This window comes from Eschrichtius robustus, chromosome 8, assembly GCF_028021215.1.
Source record: "Eschrichtius robustus isolate mEscRob2 chromosome 8, mEscRob2.pri, whole genome shotgun sequence".
NCBI lineage: Eukaryota > Metazoa > Chordata > Mammalia > Artiodactyla > Eschrichtiidae > Eschrichtius > Eschrichtius robustus.
In genome coordinates, this window is record NC_090831.1 from 123,723,286 (window position 1) to 123,747,778 (window position 24,493).

Below are 24,493 nucleotides of genomic sequence, written 5' to 3' on the forward strand. Positions count from 1 at the left end.
CCTTGTGATTTATTTCAGATGGACCACAAGGAGCCCTAGACTTCACAGATACTAATGTGTTTTGGTTTGTTTTTCCTGTGCTTGGCTCTTAACTTTGAGCCTGTTGACTCTTTCCTAGTAGCTTTGTGCTTCCGGGATTGGCTACAGTTTCGTAGACTGACTGGTCCACTGGCCTGGAGCAAATACTGTTGAGTCCTTGCCCGCTGGGCATCTGAACTTGATGGTGCATAATAAATGGCTCCAGAGGAGTTAGAGTTGTCTAAGCTGCATTTCAACCAAGGAGTGAATAAAGAAACTGCTGGTTTAGCTTAAAGAAGAAAAGTCTTAGTGACGTCATGGGATTTTTCACTTCTTGGAAGGGTTGTGGTGTGAGAGAGGGCTGAAGTAGCACTCCTGAGGGGAAGGTACTCAAAAATGGATTGCAGCTCAAGGAAAACTCTGGGGACCAAACTGTCCGCCTGGAAGGTAGGTTGCTCTCTTGCTCTAAAGGTACGTGAGCAAAGTGCAGATGCCTGTCTGGCAGGGGTACCAAAGAGGGGGATTCCTGCCAAGTGTGGAGTTGCAGTGTTTGCTTTAATTACCTTTTTAACCCTACCTTCTCTTAGTTCAGTGTTCTTATCCATAAATAAGTCTGCTCTCCTGAAGATTGTGCCCCTGTTTTAGGTTGCAGAGATCAAATTACAGAGATCTCTTTTAGGCCAGGTATATCTGTCCTTTATATTTTAAAAAAAAAACTGTTTTCTTAAAGCCCATTTGGTTTCTTCTGGGTTAGGCAAGGTGGGCCTGGGGGTTGGGGGCTGGAGAGAAGAGAACACGGGTGCAGGCTGTCACTTTGTGGGTGTGGTTCCAGCTTTCATAGTCCATGGATCTAAGCACCTCTGTGAGTTGCAGTGACTCGACCTATAGGATTTCAGAGAAAATTCCATTTGTTTCTTTTTTCTAAAGGAAAAAACAAGATGGGCTTCATGGAAGAAATGGACATGCAAAGTCCCGCCAGAGAAGCTGGACTCTACCTGCCTCCTCAGAAGAAAGCCTGTCCTTCCCATTTCAGCTCAGAGAGTGGCAGCATCCAGGGAGACTGCACAGGAAGAAGCAGAAAACCGTTGAGACCCCGGTCCATCCAGAAGTCGTGGTTTGCGCAGTTCCCGTGGTTGGTCATGAATGAGGAGCGGACGGCTCTCTTTTGCTCTGCTTGCCGGGAGTACCCATCCGTCAGAGACAAACGGTCAAGATTAATAGAAGGTTACACAGGACCGTTCAAGGTGGAGACTCTCAAATACCACGCCAAGAGCAAGGCCCATGTGCTCTGTGTCAAGGCCTTGGCAGCTTGGGACCCCAGCTGGGCAGCCCGTTTCCGGAGCATCCACGATGTGTCTAGAGAGGTACCGGCCAGTCCAGGGCACCTCTTCACTGCAGATTATCCCATATTTTACCCCCCAGGGCCTCTAGGGGTCTATGATAACATGGCCCAGCTCCTGCCCAGCTCAAGAGCTGCCCTGGAGGACCCTGGAGGGAGTGGAGCAATTCCTGCATTGTACCTAGACTGCGTTCCTGATTTCAGGCAAAAAGAAATTGCTGATGACATCCGCGGCTCCTCAGACGTTAGCATTTTGTATAATGACTCTGCTGAGCCCCGTGGCCAGGTAATATGTTTAGAATGATTGCTCGAGGGGCAGGATTCTGTACAATGTTACCATAAGCTGACACGCTTATAATGTGCTAGGTGTTGCTTTAAGTGCTTTACACGTGTTATCTCCTTGATTTATGGCAACAGCCGTACTATCATCATCTCCTTTTGGCAGATAACAAAACATACTTAGTGGACCAGAATATTCTAACTTCTGACATAAAGAGAACACCTAAATTCAGAACGGTAATCTTTATCCAGAATCCAGAACGACCACAGAACTCAAGAAATAATCCACAGCCACAAAACTGCCACAGAGCTCTTAAATAATCAATGTAAAACATTTTTTTCAACGTTAACTTCGAAATCATGTAGCACTTTTAAACATTGCAAAGTTTCTTCAGACGTGTTCTTTTATATAATGTTTTTAATGCTGCTATGCGGTGGGTGGAGCAAACCTAGTTAAACTCATCTTGTTGGGGAACAACTAAGACTTAGGGGGGAGTAATGTCGCCAGAGAACAAGGGCTCTTGTGGCAGTGACCTCCCCCCAGAGCCCTTGACCGCCAGCCCAGTGCTTTCCTTCTACCCCCTGCAGCTCTGGTGGACCCTCAAAGACTCTAGTTCTCACCTCAGGTTTATTTTGTAAAATAAAATAGGTTTATTTTCTAATTTGGAAAATTGGCCTGCAAGGAAACTGTATTAATTGGAATCTTTGAGTAACCAGATCAGGCCCCTTTTCTCAACTCTTCCATGTAAGCGGGATTTTGCTACAAATCATTCTGAGCAACCCCTCTAGTATTCCAATGAGAAGAGCTCAGATGTTCCTCGTGCCTAACATCATACGTAAAGTTAGTAAGCTCGAATTTTTATGGAATCCAGAAAAGTGACAAAGCTTACTTCCCTTCATGTTCATGTTCCTTCTAGTTTTTAGTATTAGACGCTAATAAACAGGTCTAACCTTTTATAATCTGAATTCCTTCAGCAGTAAAGTGTGTGTTAACCTAGTCACTGAATATGAGCATCTTTAGTTCTTTTTTACTGCTTCTTCCTTCCCATCCTGGTGGGGAACCTTAGCAGGGGCTTCTAGAGGCAGCTGGCTACCTTTGCAGTCATGGGTGAGTAGAAGGCGCCCCTTGGGGCTGAAAAGGACAGGGTGCAGCCATGAGGCTCTGCAAGACCCCTGTTCCTCAGTGCATTTTCCTTTCCTGCCAGGAAAGAAGAGGAAGGATCATGCCTTCCTTCTAGAATAGCACTGAGGTTCATTTGGTTTTTACCTGCTAATTCTGGGCCACACACATTTGCTTCTTTGACTTTCGGTGGATAAATGAGTTCCTCAGAGCGCATCAGGGCCTCTTGGCAGGCTTCCCAGGAGAAACAGGCCTTGAGCAGGACCCCGGAGGTATCACGCTGGGTGTCCGACGTGAGAGGAGCATTGAGTGACTGCTACTCTTTGTTGCAGGATCCTTCTGAAGAGGGGCTGTTTGAGGAGGTTCCCGTGGTGTTTGAGGATGTGGCGGTGTATTTCACCCGGGAGGAGTGGGGCGCGCTAGACAAGCGGCAGAAGGAGCTGTACAGAGACGTGATGCGGACGAATTATGAGCTGTTGGCATCCCTGGGTAAAGATCCGTGTAGACCTTTGTTTGCCACCATCACTTGACATGGGAACCCATGAGGGCAGCTGTGGCTTGTAACCGTCTTCCCATTTCTGCCCTCTCACTGTGCATAGGCAGAGAGTGATTGTATCTTTGCATCTCAGAACTCTCCCTGCTTTGGGATACTGTGCTTTATCTCCTCTTCATCCACCCGTCCATCATCCATCTTCCACCAAACATTATTAGTACCTACTACGTGCTGGATGGATGTGAACAAGTCACGGTCTCTGCTTTCAAGGGACTGGCAGGTTTGGGGGAGAGACAGACACTTTAATAAGAAACTATGAAATAACACCAGCTCCATTAGAGATTCAGGAAAAGTGTCCTGGGGCTGCTGAAAAGAGTGACTTAATTTGGCCAGGCATCCGAGGGAGGGATAAGGACAGTCTTTACAGAGTATGAAATATTTTAACTGAGTTGAAAACCAGGTGCACAGGGACGGGCACCTAGACGTGTCAGAGGTGGGGACAGCGTGAGCAAAGGCAGGGAGGCGAGAAAGGGCCTCCGGGAGGATTCCTGGATTCCGCCCTCTACTTTGTGCCAGGGCTGCTTCATCAGGGGCCAGCATGGCGGGCGGTCTCGGCCTGGGTGTCACTAGGTTATAGGCACTGGAGAATGAAGAACAGCATGTGCTGTTCATTACCTTCCCAGAAGAGGCTCCTCTCCTGCGTCTGCTTCTGTTCTTGTCTTTACCTCCTTTTTCCATCAGACACCCAGGATTTTCATGTGGCACCAAAAAGACAACTTTTCATCTTATACAGCTGTTAGTTATTATTGCTTTACTAGCATATATTGTAACAGAAACCTTGCAGAACAGGCTGCTGTACATAACTTAGGAATTCCGACAGCGACCTGTATCGTGACTTCTACAGAATGAGAAATTGGGGTATTTGTGGCTTACCTGATGTCATATCCCCAGCTTACACACTGCCCTTTCATGTGCAGCTGAGATATGGATTATTTTCTGAACATACTTGACCTATATACTACTTGTTTTTATCACTGTTCACAATTTTTAAATGGCTCCCCAGACATTCAGAAAGGCTGTGAAAAATTGTTTCTTTTATGAGGAGAGGTGCTGTAAGCGTGTTCTGGGCCAGGGCACTTGTACCAAGTGCACCTTCAAAGAGCATCACTACCACCGACAGTGTTTAAAAGAGAGGGAGGGGCTTCCCTGGCGGTCCAGTGGTTAAGACGCCACACTTCCCACACGGGGGACCCGGCTTTGCTCCCTGGCTGGGGAACTAGGATCACACATGCCATGCGGCACAGCCAAAAATAAATAAATAAATAAAAATAAAAAGAGAGAGCGAGAGGGAAATTCGCTTTTAAGAAATACATACCCACTTACAAGAAGTTGGTTTTCCTTTGAAGGAGTGAGCAGCAGTGATGCCCTTTGCCCTTTGGACCCCTGTGGAAAGTCATGGGGAAAGTGGTGGGTGACCAGTGGTGTAACAGTGTGTCTCCCACAACCTGGGCCTGACTTGGATTGTTCAGCCAGACAGCAGCATTTTCTTTTTAACTTCTGTATGTTAGGAAGTGGGGAAATCTTAACTAACTGGGGAAATTAAGGGACAGTTCAGCCTCAGTTAAGCGTTGTATGGAAGCGTTGTATACAATAAGTATAATCACGGGGAGGGTAATTAATTTTGCTTGAGGGTTGAGGGCAGGAATCAGGGAAGGCTTTATAGAGGATGGGGCTGTCCTCTTCAGTTGTCTGTGGAATTAAAATGGGTACAGGGGTCTAGAAACGGAATTGCATGTGTGTGAGTCCTTCTCTACTTTAATTAGGTCTCCAGCTTTTATCCTTTAACTGTCCTCCAGTTGAGATGATTTTTCATGCTTGAGATATAAAGGCATTTTAAGGAGCCTTGAGGATATAACTGGGGCCAAACATAAATGATTTGTATGTTTAAAAATAACCTTTTAAAGGGCCTCAAGCTGATAATTGGGATGTAAAACAGTGTTGAAATATAGTGGACCTGTCTAATTATTATTTTTGCTTTGACAAGGTTTTCTTCCTCCAATACTTTATCCTCCTGTGACAAGTATTTTAAAAATTGAAAACCTAATATTATTTGGCATTATCTTTTAATTCTTTTTTGTAAATAGAACTTCTCTTTGGAGTGAACTCAATTTTTGAAAAAGAAAACCTCATCATAATTCTTGCAGCCAAGAAAAGTTCTATTAGCCTTTGAAAAAAAAAATCTCCCATCCATTTTTTTATATCTTTTTTTTGTTTTGTTTTGGTTTTTTTTAAAATTTCCTTCCTATTTATTTATTTATTTATTTTGGCTGCATCGGGTCTTAGTTGCAGCACGTGGGTCTTTCGTTGTGGCTGGCGAGCTCTTCGTTACAGCACACAGGCTTCTCTCTAATTGTGGCGGCGCAAGCTCAGTAGTTGCAGCGCACAGGCTCAGTAGTTGCAGTGTGTGGGCTCTCTAGTCGTGGCTGCGGGCTCTAAAGTGTGTGGGCTACCTGTAGTCGCGGCACGTGGGCTTTCTAGTTGTGGCGCATGGACTCAGTAGTTGCAGCTCACAGGCTCTCTAGTTGTGGCGCATGGGCTCCAGAGCATGCGGGCTCAGTAGTTGCAGTGTGTGGGCTCTCTAGTCGTGGCTGCGGGCTCCAGAGTGCGTGGGCTACCTGCAGTCGCGGCACGCGGGTTTTCTAGTTGTGGCGCATGGGCTCAGTAGTTGCAGCTCACAGGCTCTCTAGTTGTGGTGCATGGGCTCCAGAGCACGTGGGCTCAGTAGTTGCAGTGTGTGGGCCCTCTAGTTGTGGCCGCAGGCTCCAGAGCACGTGGGCTCTGTAGTTGTGGCACGCGGGCTCTCTAGTTGTGGCGCATGGGCTCAGTAGTTGAGGTGCACGGGCTTAGTTGCCCCACGGTACGTGGGATCTTAGTTCCCCGACCAGGGATCGAACCTGCATCCCCTGCATTGGAAGGCGGATTCTTAACCACTGGAACACCAGGGAAGTCCACTCTCATCCATTTTTAACGTTTATTATCTTTTAATTGAAGTACTGTGATCTGCTTATATTGGGTGTTACAGGAAGCCTTTATGTTTTCTTTTATTCTTATGTCTGGAAATAATAATAGGCGCTTTTGCTGTTGACTGAACACCTACCAAAGGCTATGTTGAGTGTCTTGCATATCTGCTCTCTAATCCTTAAACCAAACCTGTAAAGCAGGTAGTAGTAGTATTTTCAGGTGAGAAAACAGCCCAACGGCTTTGAGAATCCAACCCATTTAGCTGGAAAATGGCTAAACTGAAATTCTTACTGTTCCACCCATTGCATGTGCATTAGACTCGGCTAAAATTCCTGCCTCGTATATGTTTATTACCAATTGGACTCCAGTTCTTTTAGTTTCAAGATTTGTGCTAATCATGTTGTTAATATTAAAATAACAATAGCACCAAGGATAATATAAGATTATTTAAAAGTTCAAGCAGTATTAGAATTTTTTAGAAGTCTCCACTCCTATCCCCAAGTCCCCCTAGCAAGAGGGTTAATAGTTTGGTCTGGCTGTCTCAGACCATCTCTGTAGGTCACTGTTAGTGCTCTTGCCTCCGCCTCCATGAGAACTGAAGTGCAGAAAGGGGCTGATGCCCTGGGGTGAGAGGCTGTGGTTGCTTCAGCCCAGCTCAAGTCAGGTCATGGGTCTTTGTGGTCTGGTGGTCATCACGCTACGTTGCAGCACATTCATGCCGTTGATTTCCTTTTGCTCTTATCATTTGAGGAAACCCAGCTAATTCTTCCATTGCTCTTATTAGGATTTACAACTAGTAGATTTGTTCTTTTAGGTTTTATAATTATTGTACCTGTTTTTAAAAAGACAGTCTCAATTTGATGCAGTCAAATTTAATATTAATTTGTCGGTTGTGTGGCAGTTAAATTGCGTCGACTAAAGCTTTTCAACTGATGGTAGTTTCCAGGTTAGGTCCACTCACCTGTCAACAGCCTCCTTGGCCTCACCAGCTCTCTTCTCAATAGGACTGAACTTGCAGAGGACAGTCACTTTGATTATGGAGAAAAGAAGAGGTTTATGTTGTTTTTAATGCTTTCCTGTGTCAACCTCTACTTTTGTGGACTTGCTTTTGCTTAGAACTATTTATCACTCTGTAGAGTTCCAACTGTTCTTTTATTTCTGTACTTTAAATTCTGGTTTCAAACTTGGGCCATATTTGGTGATGTCTCTTGCTTCCCCTGCAAAAAAAGAAAACTCAGTTACATTCCACTGTTAAGAAACTAATATTTGTCAGTAACAGAAACAGAAAAGCCAATATAGGGACTATGTGGTAACCCTCATTTTTACTAGGAAAGGTGTCATCATATGCTGAGTGGCAGGTCACTCACTTCAGGTGGGCAGTGTCTTTTCTCCATGTGAGGTCATCAACTACAGCTAGACCTCACATAGCTGGGGGAAGAAGTCATGTCACTAAGTGGAAAGCAAAACTAAGCGGGAGAGCCCTCAATGAGATGAGCAGGAGTTAGAATGGCTCATATGATGTCTAGGATGCCAGCTGCTGTATGGTGGGCCATATACGGCCTCCAAGTGGGGGCCGTGCTGAGCTAGAGAGAGAAGAACCAAGGCAAGGTGCCAGAGTGGCTGTCTCCAGACTGATTCGTTGGCAGGCCTGCCAACCTTGGGCTGGAATTAGCCTGGAAGGATCAGAATCTGTCTTTGTAGGCCAAGCCATTTTTATGGGCTTTTGTGGAGTGTGTGTGTGTGCGTGTGTGTGTGTGTGTGTGTGTATGCCCGTGCTATAGTTATGTCTCCTTAGTCACTTTTCCATTACTAAGACATAGGAAAATCTGTTTGAAAATTCCCTTCTGTTTCACTTGTTCTGAAGAGAACAAAAAGAAAATGTTTCTGGCAACATTTCAGCCATAGCTTCAGAGAGGTGTGATTGGGGTACAGCACTTCTGGGGCCAGTGTGGTGGTGCTAGGGGCAATCAAAGGTGGCCAATCCCCAGGGTAATATAACTTAGGCAAACACATTCAGGGATACTCAGTATCATGTATGTTTTCAGTAAATCTTTAAAAATATTTCTTCATAATTATGTTTCTTTAATCAAAGTAGTTCTCATAAGACATATAACAAAAAATGACGGTTCCCTGTCCCACCATTCTCTGTTGCCAAGTCCTCCTCCCCAAAATTTTTTAGCTGTTTCTTCCAGTAACTTGTTTCATTGTTTCTGAGTAACACATGTAGACATTATTTTTAAAAGCATGAACTTCAGTAGGATGCACTCATAAAACAGCTTCATTCTTTTCCATCACCACTTGTTTGGATCAGCTCTTTGGGGATTTTCTTTCTCACCCTTTGGGTTGCCAAAAGAAAATTCAAAGAGCTTTACTTGATATGAATATTTTATTGAGCGAAAAACAAACTGTTCATGAACTGGGAGACTTCAAACCCAAAGTGGTTAAAAACTTGGCTCTCAGCAGTTAAAGCTCAATTTGTAAAGCATGAATGAAGAAGTACATTGTTTTTTAATTGTGATTATATTCTCTTTAGGGTTGTAGCACTGTGTACCTTTTCTTGTGTGTAGCTGATTGGCTTGGAAGCTGTAAGGTCACACTGACATGAAGGAAACTTAAATTTTGTTTAAGACCAGAGTCAGCATTTTGAGGAAATCAGGACAGCTTAAGATTTGGTTATGTGATTATGAGTGTTTGGTCCAGGGGTCTGTTCAAATTGTGGCCTCCATTTTGGTTTCTCTTTACAGGGTGAAACCTGGGGCAGGGCACATGACTTGTCACACTCAGGTAAACAGAAAGTCCTCCAGTCACTTTTTAGTCACATTAATGATCTAATTTCAATTAATAAAATGTCTAGTACAGTACCCTTCAAAAATGTCCTGATTAGGAGGAGGACTCTGGGAAGATGGTGGAACACCAGGGATCTGTCTTCTCACACAGACAACAATTGCACTGGTAGAATCTATCTGATGTAACTATTTTGGAACTCTGAAATCTGTCAAAGGCTTGCAACTTACAGGAGAAGAGTTGGAAAGTAAATTGTGGTTAAGTTTGGTCAATTTCAGCTCTTAGCACATTAGCAGCTGCACATCTCCCACCCCTACCACGGTACAGGCAGCTGTGCCATGGTCCTGGAGCGGCTTGCACAAAGATTGCAGGAATTAGGGTGGGCAAAAAGGATGCCATCCTATAAGTATCAGGGATCGGTGCTCTGATCACCGATTGCTGCTTCTCATCACAGAGGTGCAGACAAAGAAGTAAGCAGCCAGTGTTGTTGCACCTCCCCCATTTTTGCAAGTTCCTCCCCCTCCTCTTAATTTTCCTCTTTTCCCTCTTTTGAAAACCAGACATTAAAGACTAGGACATTCAAAAACATATAGGAGGAAAATTAGAAAGTGATTTTGCATACCCAGGGAAAGACTCCAAAAGACCTGAGAAGACTTTAAGTTTACACCTCAGGCTGATCCTTGGCATAGAGATAGCCTATAATGATTAAAAATTTTAAAATAATAACAATAATCGAAAACAATAAAAACAGCAAACCTTGGGGATCGGGGAGAATCTGATTTCCAGAGTTACCACATTATTAGATTCAAATATCCAGTGTTCAACAAAAAATCACAGGCACACAAAGAAATAGGAGAGTATGACCCATTCAAAGGAAGAAACTAAATCAATAAAAACTGTCCCTGAAGAAGACCTGATGGCAGGTATACTAGATAAATACTTTAAAACAACTGTCTTAAAAATGCTCAAAGAAATTTAGGAAGATGTGGAGAAAGTCAAGACAGCAATGTATGAATAAAATGGAAATATAAATAAAGAGAGAAAACCTAAGAAGGATCTAGAAAGAAGACTGAGAGCTGAAAACTACAATAACTGAAATGAAAAATTAACTAGAGGAATACAAAAACATTTGAGCAGGCAGAATAAAGAATCAGCAGGCTTGAAGATAGGACAATGGAAGTTATGGAGCCTGTGAAACAGAAACAAAAAAGGTCAAAGAAAAGTGAACAGAGCCCAAGGGACATGCGGGAAACCATCAAGTGGACCAGCATACACATTGTGGGAGTCCCAGAGGGAAAAGAGAGAGAGAAAGGGAAAGACATAATGGCTAAAATCTCTACAAATTTAATCAAAGACATGAATATAAACATCCAAGAAGCTCAACAAACTCCAGGTAAGATGAATTCAGCCACCCACACTGAGACACACTATAATCAGAATTTCAAAAACAAAGACAGAATCTTGGAAGCAGCAAGAGAGAAGTGAATCAACTAGGGAAAGCCCGCATGCAGCAATGAAGACCCAACACAGCCAAAAATAATAAATAAATAAAAATAAATAAATTTACTAAAAAAAAAAAACAAGGAAGATCTCAAATCAACAACTTAACTTTACAATTTAAGGAACTAGAAAAAGAAGAATAAACTAAACCCAAAGCTAGCAGAAGGAAGGAAATGATAAAGATGAGAGGAGAGATAAATAGAGAATAGAAAAACTAGAGAAAAATCAATGGAACCAAAAGTTGGTTCTTTGAAAAGATCAACAAAATTGACAAACCTTTAGCTAGATGGACAAAGAGGCACAGGCAAGAAAGGAAGAAATAGACAAGTTGGGCTTCATGAAAATTGTAAAATTTTGTGCATCAAAAGACATACGTATAAATATAATAAAAAGGCAACATACAGAATGGGAGAAAGTATTTGCAAATCATATATCAGATAAGGGATTACTATCCAGAATATATAAAGAACTGCTAAAACTCAGCACCAACAAAAAACCTGATTAAAGGGCTTCCCTGGTGGTGCAGTGGTTGAGAATCTGCCTGCCAATGCAGGGGACACGGGTTCGAGCCCTGGTATGGGAAGATCCCACATGCCGCAGAGCAACTAGGCCCGTGAGCCACAACTACTGAGCCTGCGCGTCTGGAGCCTGTGCTCTGCAACAAGAGAGGCTGCGACAGTGAAAGGCCCGTGCACCGCGATGAAGAGTGGCCCCTGCTCGCCACAACTAGAGAAAGCCCTTGCACAGAAACGAAGACCCAACACAGCCAAAAATAAATAAATAAATAAATAAATAAATAAATTTATTTAAAAAAAAAAAAACAAACCTGATTAAAAAATGTACAAAGGACTTGAATAGACATTTCTTCAAAGAAGATGTACAAATGGCCAATAAGCATATGAAAAGATACTCAATATCACAATCATTAGGGAAACGTAAATCAATACTACAATAAGATACCACCTCACACCCATAAGGATGCCTACTATCAAAAAAGTAGAAAACAACAACTATTGCTGAGGATAGAACCTTTATGCCCTGTTGGTGGGAATATAAAATGGTAAGTCACTGTGGAAAGCAGTATGGTGGATTAAATTATAGTGTTATATCAATGTTAAATTTTCTGATTTTGATCATTATACTTTGACTATATAAGACATATTAGTTTTCAGTTGCCACATAACAAATTATCACAAATTTAGTGGCTAGAAAACACCCATTTATTATCTCACAGTTCTGGAGTTCAGAAGTCCAGGTGGGCTTAGCTGGGTTCTTTGCTTAGGGTCTAACATGGCTGAAATTAAGTGTGCCAGACTGGCCTCTTATCAGGAGGCTCTGGGAAGAATCACTGGGTTGTTGAGTTGTTGGCAGAATCAAGTTCCTTGTGGTTGTAGGACTGAGGTCCCTGTTTTCTTTCTGGCTGCCGACCATTCTCAGCTCCTAGGGCCTGCTCCCAGGTCCTTTCCACATGGCCTTCTCCATCCAATTTTTTGGTGTTTTGATTCTCTGACTTCCTCTGCTTTTAAGCGGCTAGTGTGATTACATTAAGTCACCCAAACAACATATCTTTTGCTATGTAATGTAATTACGGGTGTGATATCAGTTCACACTCATTTCAGTCACACTCCAAGGGGCAGGGATTAGGCAAGGGTTGGGGTCATGGAGCTCGTGTTAGAATTTTGCAAACCCGATAAGAGAATGTCTTTTTTCTTGAGTAATACACACAGAAGTATTTAGGGATAAAGGGATAACTTTAGCCTCAAATGGTCCAGAAAAATATTATATATATATATATATTACTTATATATTTTAAAGCTTCCCAGGTAACTCCAGTGTGCAGCCTGCACATATACATATATATGTATTTATATATTATACATATATAGAGAGGAAAAGGAGGGAGAGAGGGCACATGGGCATGATAAAGCAAATGGAACAAAATGCAAATGATTGGCGTTCCTTGTTTTATTATTAAAACTTTTCTATAGGTTTTAAATGATATCAAAAATTGACCAAAAAAAAAATATTAGGAAACAAAAGTCCAGTCCTTGTGTAGTGGTTAAAAATCTGGACTTCATTTAAAGCTGAAGTTTCTTGCCTCTCCCACCTCAACCTGCTTTAGGTCTAGAATCCGGAATCTTGTGATAGGAAGAAAGAAGTTCTCCTCCTACCCCCCAGCTTGTTCCAGGACTTCTGCTGCATCCTGGCTGGGAATGGTGGTGTGTAGGTGGGGAGGAGAGGTACAAGAATTACCTCCATGTAATCTGATACCAGTTACGTGTAGCTGGGATAATTGAAAGCTGATTCTCCAAGTGTGTTTGTGGGTTCTGCACTCCCCCAAACCCCCGTTACTGGAGATCTCTCACTACAGTGGGTAATGACTGCTTTGGCAGTCTGCCCCATATGGGCTCCTTAGGGGGGGCATCACCAATAGGCAGACAGGGGCAGTCCCTTTAAGTGGCTCTGGGCCTCTTCTCTTTCCCTCCGAGGCCCACATCTGGACCATGGAAAACACTTACATTTCCTTTGCTCTGACAAGCCCTGTGAATGTAGGCTCTTCCCAACATGGCCACCACCAAGGAACCGTCGGTCAGTTTATGCCTTTAGTCTTTTCCAGGCCTGGATTCCTGAGCAGCCCCACAGCTCCAGGAAGTACAGGTCAGGATGTCATTCCCATTAGGCTTAAGGTCAGAGGAAAGCCCAGTCCACCCCACCCCTCCCCGTGGTAGTGTGGAGGGCTCACAGTACACTTGACAGCTCTTTCCAAGCATCTCTAATATCCAGCTTCCTGACCTCCTCCCTCCCAGTGCTTTGACTCCCTCTTAGTGGCAAGTGCTTGGGTTACAGCCCAGTGTTTCAGCCACTCTTTCCAAGTTGGCTTCGGTGGTCTAGCTTTGGAATGGGGGAGAGTTGGCTCCTGTTTTCGGAGAGCCTTCAGCCAAAACAGGCAGACAGAATCACACTTTAATATCCTGTTGCATATGTTTATTGCTATTCCTGATTTATTGATTTTAGATATTATCTATTGATTCCTACTGTGGAGGACGAAGATATGGCCCTCTTACATCACCCCAGGCCCCCACTTCTCTTCCCTCCATCCTCTCAGAACAGGTATATCATACTTTTTTGGTTAATTCAATGTAAAGTATTTGCCTAATTATGATTATGTATTATTTACTTCTAATCAAAGTGACATATTATGATGATGTTTCCTTTGTTGTAGGACATTTTCCCCCCCAGGAATTGAAATTTTTTATTTTTTTACTTTGCTAGTTTTCTGTACTATCACCAATTCTTGTCAAACTCTCCATGGAATTATATAACTCCTTTGAAGAGTCTTTTCCACATGATCAAACATCCTGTGACCTATTGGTTTCACTTTTTTTTCTGGAAACTGTCAGGGGTCTTCCATTCCTCTGCTCTATCTAAACTAGTTATACTTTAGGACTGCTGCACAGCTGTGGGCTTAGACTTTACTTCATCTCTCTCCTATTTCCTGGATCTATTGCTTCTTTTCGGTTTATGTCTTCATTTTGTTGGAGCACATCCTTCAGTAACTTCCTAAGAAAGCGTTCATGGGAGAAAATTTTTTAAAGACTCTGTATATCTGAAAATGCCCTTATTCTGCTCTCACAATTGATAATTTGGTTTGGGTATAGAATTCCAGGTTGGAAATGATTTTCCTCAGCATTTTGAAAGCATTGCTTTTAGGTTTTACAGGTGGTGTTGAGAAGTATAAATACCTTTTTATTCCTAAATCTTTGAACACAGCCTGTTTTTCCACTCTGAAAAGTTTTAAGACCTATTCCAGCGTTTTGAAGTATTTAGTGCTTAATGATATGGATGTTTTTTCATCTTTTGTTCTGGATATCTGGTGCTTCCCTTCCATGTGGAAACTCACAGTTTCCATTTTGGGGAAACATTCTTGTATTATTTCTTCCTTTGCATTTTCTCTTTTCTTTCTTCCAAAAAGTCCTATTAGTTAGATATTAGACTTCTTAAATTGAGCCTCTGGTTTTGTTTTATTTTTTTCTTTTTCTCCTATTTCCTGCTTCTGTCTTTTTTGTTCTACTTTCCTGGAGATTTCCTCCATTTTATTTTCTAACAATTCTATTTAATTTAAAACTTTTTTTTTCTATCGTGTTTTAAATCTAAGAGCCCTTATTGCTCTTTTCATGGATAACTATCATGACTTTTCTCTGTGGGAATGTTCTAGTTTTCAGGGGAGGGGGTTGAAATTTTGTTTTGCTTCCTGTAGTATCTCTAGTTCCTTCAATCCTTTTTCCTACTTGTTAGCAGTTTGTCTTAAATAAATATCTTTAGGTTCATTCACATTTAAGAGTAAAGCCTTAAAAACTGGCTGGAAGCTCTGTGTGCATGGCTGGGACTCAAGGGGTAGGTTACATTGTAGGGTGACCAGCTGTGAACCTGGATGTTTCATTGAAGAGCCCGGCGAAGTCTGGATCCGTAGGTCTTTCGGGGAGGAGGGTTGGGAAGGGGCAATTCCATTTCTCCAAAGAAAACTTCCTGTCTCCTGCTTGGCTGTACACTAAGCTGGTGTTCTCGGAGCCAAGTAACGCAGCTTCTGGTCTGTAGACTGTCTTCATCTGTTTGCATCACAGCTCTTCTCCTTCATCTTTCACTCACCCCACCATTCCAGGGCCTGGAACCTTTCTGGTTAAGTTTTTCTGTAGACCAACCTCTCTCTCCTCCTTGGGGGAGGGTGGTGGTATTTTCTGGCTTCCTGGAATAGGTGAGCAGACCTGGCCTTGAACCGGTCTCTCCTTACCCACCACCTTCTGCTGCACCTGGTGCCTCCAGGTCCTAGCTCTTTTGGGGATTCTGGGGTCAAGTTCACTTCTTTCTCCTTATTACCCGCTCTGCCGGCATTTGGTGTCCAGCTCTGTTAGTTCTTCTCTTTTATCTCCTTTCCTTCTTCTAAAAATGTATTAACATTTCTAGTACAATGTTTCTCTTGGGCTTACGCTTCTTTTTATTATTATCCCTTTGCCCTCATTTTAGAGATGTTTGAAGAAGAATAAGTGTTCAATCTACCACAGATTAATAATGTATTGTATTTTTATTAGTAGTAAATATGTGGATACATACACACACATGAACATATAAATATATTTGAATGATCCAACGATGAATAGTGAAAATAATCTCCCTTTTACCTTGTCCTTCAGTCCCTCCACAGAAGTGCCCGCAGTTACCAGTGGCTTGTATATGTCTTTCCAAAGAAAGGTTATACACCCATTCACACAGATACATAAAAAGCATGTAAGTAGAGATTAATGGATTTTACTTTAAATCAAGAAAGCAATTTCTTCGCATAGCCCTGAAGAATATTCATATTTTCAGTAAAGGGCAGTGCTTAACCCAAAGACACGAATCTCCTCTAGTCGGATTTCAGGTTCCGCAGCAGGTGGTAGGCAGCGTGAAGGGGCTTTTCAGGTGCCCCGTGTAGTTAGCCACCTGCGCCAAGGCCAGCTGCGGGAGTTGCTGAGGGGCACACGCATGGGACAGTTGTTGGTGGCCCTCTCCCACTTCTCGTGTGGCTTTCTTTATCATCCCTGTCCTCTCTCCTTCTATTTTGTCCTCTGTATTTCTTCCTGTTTTCGCCCTTTCCCCTCTAGATTCGTTTAGCTGACTCATGCTCCCATGGATGAGCCATGGAGCTAAGGGATGCACCCTAATTTGGTGCCTCTTTGGGTTTTAAGAATAAATTGGCACCCTAGATGGGTATGCTTTCATCGCGCCCCTGGTTGGAAAGATTTTATTAGGAAATGCACCCAGAGGCCTCCCTGGATCTTTCAGATGGGCCACTTGACTTGACATTCCAGACCTGTGATGTCACTGTGACTCTTCGTCCCTGCAACAGGGCCTGCTGCCGCCAAACCAGACTTGATCTCAAAACTGGAGCGGAGAGCTGCACCCTGGATCAAGGACCCAGACGGGCCCAAGTGGGGGAAAGGCCGTCCTCCAGGTGGGTCTTGACCTGCTGGGTTCTGAAGGGTACGTCCGGGGGCCCAGGCGGCTATGGCGAGTCACACAGTGTTAGTTCCGCCAGCCTCGCGCGGAAACTGTCGTGCACCAGGCCCTGTATTGGTAGAAAAACGTGAATAAGAAACTGTGCCTTCACAGTGTGGAAGAATCTGAGAAACTGGGACAGTTTGGGAAAACTAAGGAGCTTTGATTAGCAGAAGTGAAACGGGGAGACTGTGGTAGAGCTGATGGGGGAGGTGCGTGGTGGGCACTGGTCACGAGGAGCCACGCGACCCATGGCTGTGAGCCTCTGCTGCCTCCTCCCCTGGTGTTCAGTGACAACACTGTTGGTCTGTGAGAGTTAGCAGTTTCGTGTATCTCTGTCAGTAACTTATTGGCTAACAGCTACTGTGTATACTCCTATGCCTCCCTTGTTTCCAAGGCTCATAAGAAGACTCTTGGATGTTTAACCTCATTTCTTTGTGGTGCCTCGAAAGAGGATTAAAACCATCCAATAGCATCTGTGGCCAAGGTGCTAATTAAGCTTATTAGCATCTGATGTCACATGATCTCAGGGTAGATATGTAGATAGGGAGGGGGAGGCTGGCTAAAGAGCCCAAAAGGATTAGCAGACAACTCTTGGGGAGACAGACTGGCTTTCAGAGAAAATAATGGGAAAGGGTTTAAATAGAAGCCGCTACTGATTTCTAGAAAGGTGGATCACATTCATCTTCTCTGCTTTGCATAAGGGGTACTTATTGAATTGGGGTGTCTTAGCTGATAGGAGGCTGCAGAGTTCTGGGTGGCAAAACCGAGCACAGTTTGATTTGCTCCAAAGGGAAGAAGACGACGGTGGCCATTAGAGGGGCACACACACAGGCCTCGGCTCTAGAATCTGCACTGCTACCAGCTCCTTCCATGGAGACGTGCACCTCCTACTGCAATCCCAGCCTTTGTGAAGTAGAAGCAGATGGACGGAGGAAAATCAAGAGGACTTACAGACCCCGCTCAATTCAGAGGTCGTGGTTTGGGCAGTTCCCATGGTTAGTAATTGACCCAAAAGAGACCAAGCTCTTCTGCTCAGCTTGCAGAGAAAGACCTAGTCTGCACGACAGATCATCCCGGTTAGTCCGAGGTTACACGGGTCCTTTTAAAGTGGAGACTTTAAAGTACCATGAAGTCAGCAAAGCACACAAGCTCTGTGTCAACACCCTGGAAGTCAGGGAAGACACCCCGCAGGCCGCCCTCGTCCCCGAGATCTCCAGTGACCTGATGGCCAACATGGAGCACTTTTTCAATGCCGCCTATTCCATCGCGTACCACTCGAGGCCCCTGAACGACTTTGAGAAGATCCTGCAACTCCTCCAAAGCACCGGGACCATGATTTTGGGCAAGTACCGAAATCGCACCGCCTGCACTCAGTTCATCAAATACATCTCCGAGACTCTGAAGAAGGAGATCCTTGAGGATGTCCGGAACTCCCCGTGTGTGAGCGTGTTGCTGGACAGCGCCACAGGCACCTCCGACCAGTCCTGTGTGGGCGTTTACATCCGCTACTTTAAGGGGACGGAGGTGAAGGAGTCTTACATCACTCTGGCCCCACTCTACAGCGAGACGGTGGATGGATACTTTGAGACCATCATCTCTGCCCTGGACGAACTGGACATCCCCTTCCGGAAGCCTGGCTGGGTGGTGGGCCTGGGAACCGATGGCTCAGCCATGCTGAGCTGCAGAGGAGGTGTGGTGGAGAAGCTCCAGGAGACCATCCCCCAGCTGCTGCCGGTGCATTGCGTGGCCCACCGGCTACACCTGGCCGTGGTTGACGCCTGTGGAGGCATCGACCTGGTCAAGAAGTGTGACCGGCACATCCGAACCGTCTTCAAGTTCTATCAGTCCTCGAACAAAAGGCTGAATGAGCTGCAGGAAGGCGCGGCCCCACTGGAGCAGGAAATCATCCGCCTGAAGGACCTGAACGCTGTCAGGTGGGTGGCCAGCAAGAGGCGCACGCTGAATGCTCTCATCATGAGCTGGCCCGCCCTGGCCAGGCACCTCCAGAGCGCGGCGGAAGCAGGTGGCCAGATCGGGCACAGGGCCAAAGGCGTGCTGAAGCTGATGAAGGGCTTCCATTTCGTCAAGTTCTGCCACTTCCTCTTGGACTTCCTGAGCATCTACAGGCCTTTGTCCGAAGTGTGCCAGAAGGAGATCGTGCTGATTACGGAGGTGAACTCCACGCTGGGACGGGCCTATGTAGCGCTGGAGACCCTCCGTCACCAGGCAGGACCCAAAGAGGAAGAGTTCAATGCCGGTTTCAGGGACGGGCGGCTCCACGGCATCTTCCTGGACAGAGTGGAGGTGGCGGAACAGCGGTTCCAGGCGGACAGGGAGAGGATGATCCTGACTGGGATTGAGTACCTCCAGCAGAGGTTTGACGCGGACCGTCCCCCGCAGCTCAAGAACATGGAGGTGTTTGACGCCACGGCCTGGCCAAGTGGGATGGAACTGGCCGGTTTTGGGAATGATGATATTCTTGCCCTGGCCAGATATTTTGAACTCTCACTGCCCCCAGGATACAGCGAGGAAGCACTGCTGGAGGAGTGGCTGGGCCTGAAAGCCATCGCCAAGAACTTGCCGTTCTCCATGCTGTGCAGGAACGCCCTGGCCCAGGACTGCCGCTTCCCCTTGCTCAGCAGGCTCGTGGCAGTGGTGGTCTGTGTGCCCGTCTCCACCTCCTGCTGTGAGCGCGGATTCAGTGCCATGAACCGGATCAGGACCGATGAGAGGACCAAGCTCTCCAACGAGGTGATCAACATGCTCATGATGACAGCGGTGAATGGTGTGGCGGTCACAGAGTACAACCCCCAGCCCGCCATCCAGCACTGGTACCTGACCTCCTCAGGTCGGCGTTTCAGCCACGTCTACACCTGTGCCCAAGTGCCACCCCGCTCCCACACAAGTAAGTATGCGTGGCAGGGTTCCTGGACCTGGGGAAGCAAAGGAAGAGAATCTTAGCTTCCCAACCCCATGCTGAGCTCACAGCCTGGTAGAGTCTGCTCAAGTCAGCTGTCACAGTAGGCTTGCTCTAAGGTGTCACATGCCCAACCATTTGCTAGACCAGTGGGTGCTCAAGACGGGACACCTACCCTCCAGGAGATTAGGATCCAGCTAGAAGGCAGGACGCCCACACTGCAGGGCACAGGGCATAGAGCCAAGAGCAGGAATTTCCAGAGCAAGGCTGCCCAGGTTCAAATTCTCATCCTGCCACTGACTAGCACATGACCTCGGGCAACTTAATCTCCTTGTGCTATGGTTTTTCATCTGTAAAGCGAATTAATAGATGTGAAGGGCTTAGAACAGCGTCTGGCGAGTCATGCCCATGGCACTCTTTAAAGGTTCAAACTGCTACCAGAAATCACTCGGAGACTGGACCAGTGAGGGCAGAGACGACACATTCCCATGGGGCTGTGCGGACCCTGTTTGCAGAGGGAAGAGGTTGGTGCAGGTCACAGGGGCTGTGAGGATGGTGCTGTATGGAGGAGAAGGTTGGGGGTTTTGGGCAGGGGAGGGGTCCGTGAGGAGAGCCTCCCAACTAGCCTGGAAGGCCAGGTGGGGACTGGGCTTGAGGGGGAAGTGACGTTATCCTGGAGGCCAAGTTACCGGACATCTTAAGTAAGAAATTTCCCTCTTTTCAAGTAGTCACTGAACACCAAAGAAAACTGCTCCAGGCTGCTCCTGTGTCACTGGACAGTGACAGAGCCATGGTTTTCCTCTCTTGGCGTCTTCCTATAGTGGGTCTCCGTCCTCTTGCTTCTGCTTTCATCCTACCTCAGGGTCTGTGGTCGTCAGCAGTGGACCGGCCTCGGGGCTGACAGACGCTCTGTAGGAAGCCTGGTGGCCCTGGCCCTGCAGCTGGGGGGTGGGTGCAGGGAGGGGGCAGAAGTGGAGAGAAGGAAAGAGGGTGATTCCAACACGGGAGTCCTTCACCCACGTATTTGGTGAGTGAGTTGCTCTCAGTGCCCGACCTGTGAGGGTGAAGGAGAAGAAGACGCCATCAGCTGTGTGCTTCTGCAAGTTGTAATCATAGGGCGATGGGACTAGTACGTCTGAAGCAAACAGAGAACACGGCCAGATTGTATATGGTAAAGCCTTCTGTCCCAGGCAGTTTCTCAACCTCAGCACTGCTGACGTTTGGGGCCAGGTAGTTCTTCGCTGTGGGTGCCCGTCCTGCGCCTGGCCACCCCTGACCTTTCCCACTACACACACACTGGGTACCAGTAGCACCCTCCCCGTTGTAGCAATCAAAAAGGTCTACGGACTCCGCCAAATGTCCCCTGGGAGCAAAATTGCCCCACCCCCACCCCCACCCCCGCCCATGAGCTCCGCTGCCCCAGGGGGAAAGTCAGCAGAGCGGGACTCCATCAGGCCCACAGAGAGCAGTCCTGGTCTGTCTCCAGTCTGTTCTGCCAGGGCTTCTTCACCGAACATACCTTGGGGCGCAGTTGGTTGTGGGGAGGGGATTATCATCTGATCTGTTTTCTCTGTCTGACTGTACCCTCCCTTTCCTCCCGCACAAGGGGCGGGGCTCAGGAAGGAGAAGATGGGAGCGCTCCGCGTGGAGGAGGCCGTGACCCAGAAGCCGCCCATCCCGTCCTACAGGGAACCCGTGGAGGTCCTGACAGACTGCGTCCTAGAGCCTCGCCACGGACTCCTGTGTCCCCACCCCAGCCAAGGGGCCCTGGGCTGTCCTGATGAAGCGCTCCTGTAAGAGCAGGACCCTGAGGGGTTGCCTTGGAGACCCCCTGCTGCCCTGGCCCTCGTGATCATGGTGACAGGCCCTGGGATTCTAGGCTGCCCTAGAGTCTTCGCTTGGTGGGGACTCTCTGAGCACTGGGAAGTGGCAGTGACAAGGTAATGAAGCCCACATCCCAGGGAGGCAGGGGGATCTGGAGGCGCACAGCCTGCTTACCAAGGCCCTCCTCTAAGCCGAGCGGCGACCTCACAGCACTTCAATATGCAGAAGGGTTCTTAGCTCAAGCTCATTTTAAGGTGCTTCAGGAAATAATTCCATCATGAAAGATTTCACCCCATGTTTTGGTGGCAGGAGGACTTTTCTGAAGTGGGAGAGACGGTTGGGGGTAGGGGGCTTAAAGGAGCACTCCAGCCCCTGGGTAGCTGGGGAGCATCCCAGCGGGCTGCCCACAGCCTGAGTGGCGCAGGGTAGACACGTGGTGAGGGGCATGGGATGAGCAGGTCTAGGGCCAGCTGGCCTGGCTCTGGGATCTATCCCCCTGGCTCCATGGCAGAAGCCGGGAAGCCTCAACTTCAAATGGGAGACTCGCATCAGAGACTTCCTCTATCTCCTCCCAGGGCCTGCCTTTAGGATGAGGCAAGCAGAACCCCTTTGCACAGAGCAATCAAGAAAGGTTATTCTCCTGCAGCTCCCAGACAGGGGAGGAGTGTTTCCCTGGAGGGAGCCTGGCGCTTTCCACCAGTCGCAGCCCTTGTGTTGTGCTGAGCCCTGGTTTTCTACGGAGCAGAGCGGACAGGACAAGTTTGCACTTGGGGGGCTTGGGATCCTGTCCAACTCTGCTGCAGGCAGTGGTTCAACCATGATTAATCCCTTCCTCTTTTCTGTGCCTTGGTGTCCCTCTCCATGAAGTGGCAGTAGAGAATCCAAGTGCCTGCTGGTGCCCCAGCTGCCACAGGACTGATGGATGACAGCGCCTCCGGCTCTGAGAGACGGCCCTCAGGCTGCAGAGTGGACTTGGCTGCCTTCAGCCCTTGTCCTTGTCCCTTGCCACCAACGTCCTTATTATGGGAAGAGGTGCTCTCTCAACATGCCCTCAGCATAATGGTCTAGTCCTCTCTTCCCAAAGTTGCTCTGGGGACCAGCTTGGGAATCACTAGGGGTGTCTTGTTTAAATCTGTTTCACCCCAGACCCACCTGATTCAGATCCCCGGGACTGTTTCCAGCAAGGCCCCCCAGGAACTTCGTGGGCTCACTCAAGCATGAGAACCAGCACCCTGGCGGCACAGAAGGGTGTCCCACACTATTTGGTTCCCGTTGCCCTCTCCCCATCACCCCATCTCCTCTTCCACCCTGAAGTAAAGCACTTTTCCTTCCAGGGCAGCTGCTTTGGGCAGGCTCCTAGGCTGCTCATCTGGCTGAGGATGATGTAGTGTCTGGGTCCCGCCTTCCTAACCACAGGTGGGAAACGAGGGGGAGGTCAGAGGGAAGGGCTTCTTTGCCGCTGCCTTTCTCTTGTTTTAGACGGGCAGGAAGTAGTGCTCCGTCCTGGCCGTGCTGCCTGGCTCTAGGTGGGGTCCCTGCTCTGCGATGCAGGTCCAAGTGGCCTGGCCCTCAAGCAGCCATCTGTCCACTTCCCACTCCTAGAAGGTGCTGAGAGCCCCTGAGATGCTGGTACCAAGTGTCTCACTGTCTGGCAGAACCCCTGGTTCCCAGTGTCTCTGACTCTCCCTTCCCAGCACCCCACCCTTAGCACTTAGCCTTAGCGCCATCACTTTCCAGTTTTCTTCAGCTTCGAGCCAGGAATTCCGTTTCCGCTTTCTGCCTTTTCAGCTGTGGCACTGTCTCCCTGACAGCCCCGTGTTCTGGGGGCTGAGGTGTGCCACGGGCCCTCGGGGCTTGAACCCTGGCGGTGTTACTGTCCACGTGGCCAAGATGGAGCCCAGGCCTCCCTCCCCCATTCGCGTAGGTCACTATGGGGAGTTCAGGAATCTGCACTAGGCCAGGCGCCGCGGGTATGAGCTGGTGGGATGGAAGAGAGGAGGGCCCTTTAAAGTGGGGGTTATAGCCCCCGGCCTATCCATAGCGATTCAAATTGAGGTGATTTCCTCGCAGGCATCCTCCCCATGGCACCTTCCATCCTTTAAGAATCCTCAGAGCAAGAGGCTAGTCCTGCGAGCAGCGCCGTGCGTGAGTGCCACACGCACGATTCCCTGTGCGAGTCTAGGCGTGGAGGTGGAGGCCAGCTAGGGACGCCCCTGCCTTTCCACATCTGTGCTCTGAGGAAGCCTCCGATGCCAGCTTGTGAGAAACTTGGGCCCCTTGGCGTGGGGTGGGGGGGCGACTGAAAATGCTATTTGTCACAGGGATTTGCACTACCCACTTTCTCGAGGGGCACAGGCATGCCCTGGGTCCCCTCTCTTCGCTAATGGCAGAGAGGACGCTGACCATTTTGTGCAGGACCCCAGGCTGAAGCGTGGTGAGACCCCTTGCCCAAGCTGACATCTCGTTTTGTTTCAAGAGACTTGCAGCATTTCAGACCCCAGGGCCTGGAGACCCCGTTGTTGGAGAGCCTTCCTATTTTTGCCTCACAAAAAAACAAGCTGAAGGGCATTGGGGATGGAAGGAGCAAGCTCTCTGCCTTTGGCCACAGTCCTAGCCATGCCTTCACCCTCGTTCCCTACCTGTGATCTCCATAGACTGATGCCCACAGGGCTGACATTCTGAGCGACCAGCATTTTAACTGACAGTTTGAGTTCAGTAGCCATAGAGACCAGGCGGGAAGGAGGGACCCCAACCCCCTGTTCTAGCCAGACACGTTGGAGTGTAATCTACTCCAGACCCTTTGCTTCCCTCGAAGCCCAGGTTCAGTTCCTAGGGTGCTAAGTATTTAGCAGGACAGTGTGAAGATGGGCCGTTTCCCTCAACCAAGTGTCTGTCAGCCGAGGTCACCCCAGGTGGTTGGCCCAGGGATGTTCTCTCCTCGTCTGGTTTCAAAGATGTGCAAAACCATGTGCAAAACACGGTTTAAAAAAACCATGTCTGATTCTCAACCTTTTGCTATTTGAATAAAGCAGAGTTTATTTCGACACATGCCTCTGTCCTGTTAATCCCGTATCCAAAACTAGCAAACTGGAGGAGATGCTCAAAGCTAATTATCTCTGGCTCAGAGGAAAGCCCGCCCACGCCCCCGCCCCGAGCGACGCG

At 47.3% G+C, this 24,493-nt stretch overlaps 1 protein-coding gene across 13 annotated transcripts in view; it reads left to right on the forward strand.

The window, feature by feature from the left end:
- The window catches only part of ZNF862 (zinc finger protein 862), a 35,418-nt gene extending 11,043 nt beyond the window's left edge, over window positions 1–24,375 (forward strand). For 9 of the 13 annotated variants that reach the window (XM_068549651.1, XM_068549649.1, XM_068549655.1 and 6 more), the window contains 5 exons: window positions 946–1,643; window positions 3,089–3,245; window positions 16,439–16,543; window positions 17,381–19,495; window positions 21,114–24,375. In XM_068549651.1, coding sequence (XP_068405752.1) covers window positions 946–1,643; window positions 3,089–3,245; window positions 16,439–16,543; window positions 17,381–19,495; window positions 21,114–21,304 — 3,266 coding nt within the window. In that variant the 3' untranslated portion in view covers window positions 21,305–24,375. Of the gene's footprint in view, window positions 1–18; window positions 466–945; window positions 1,644–3,088; window positions 3,246–16,438; window positions 16,544–17,380; window positions 19,496–21,113 lie in introns of all 13 variants that reach the window. The other 4 variants (XM_068549661.1, XM_068549659.1, XM_068549660.1 and 1 more) reach the window with 4 other exon arrangements.
- Window positions 24,376–24,493: the final 118 nt, after the last annotated feature.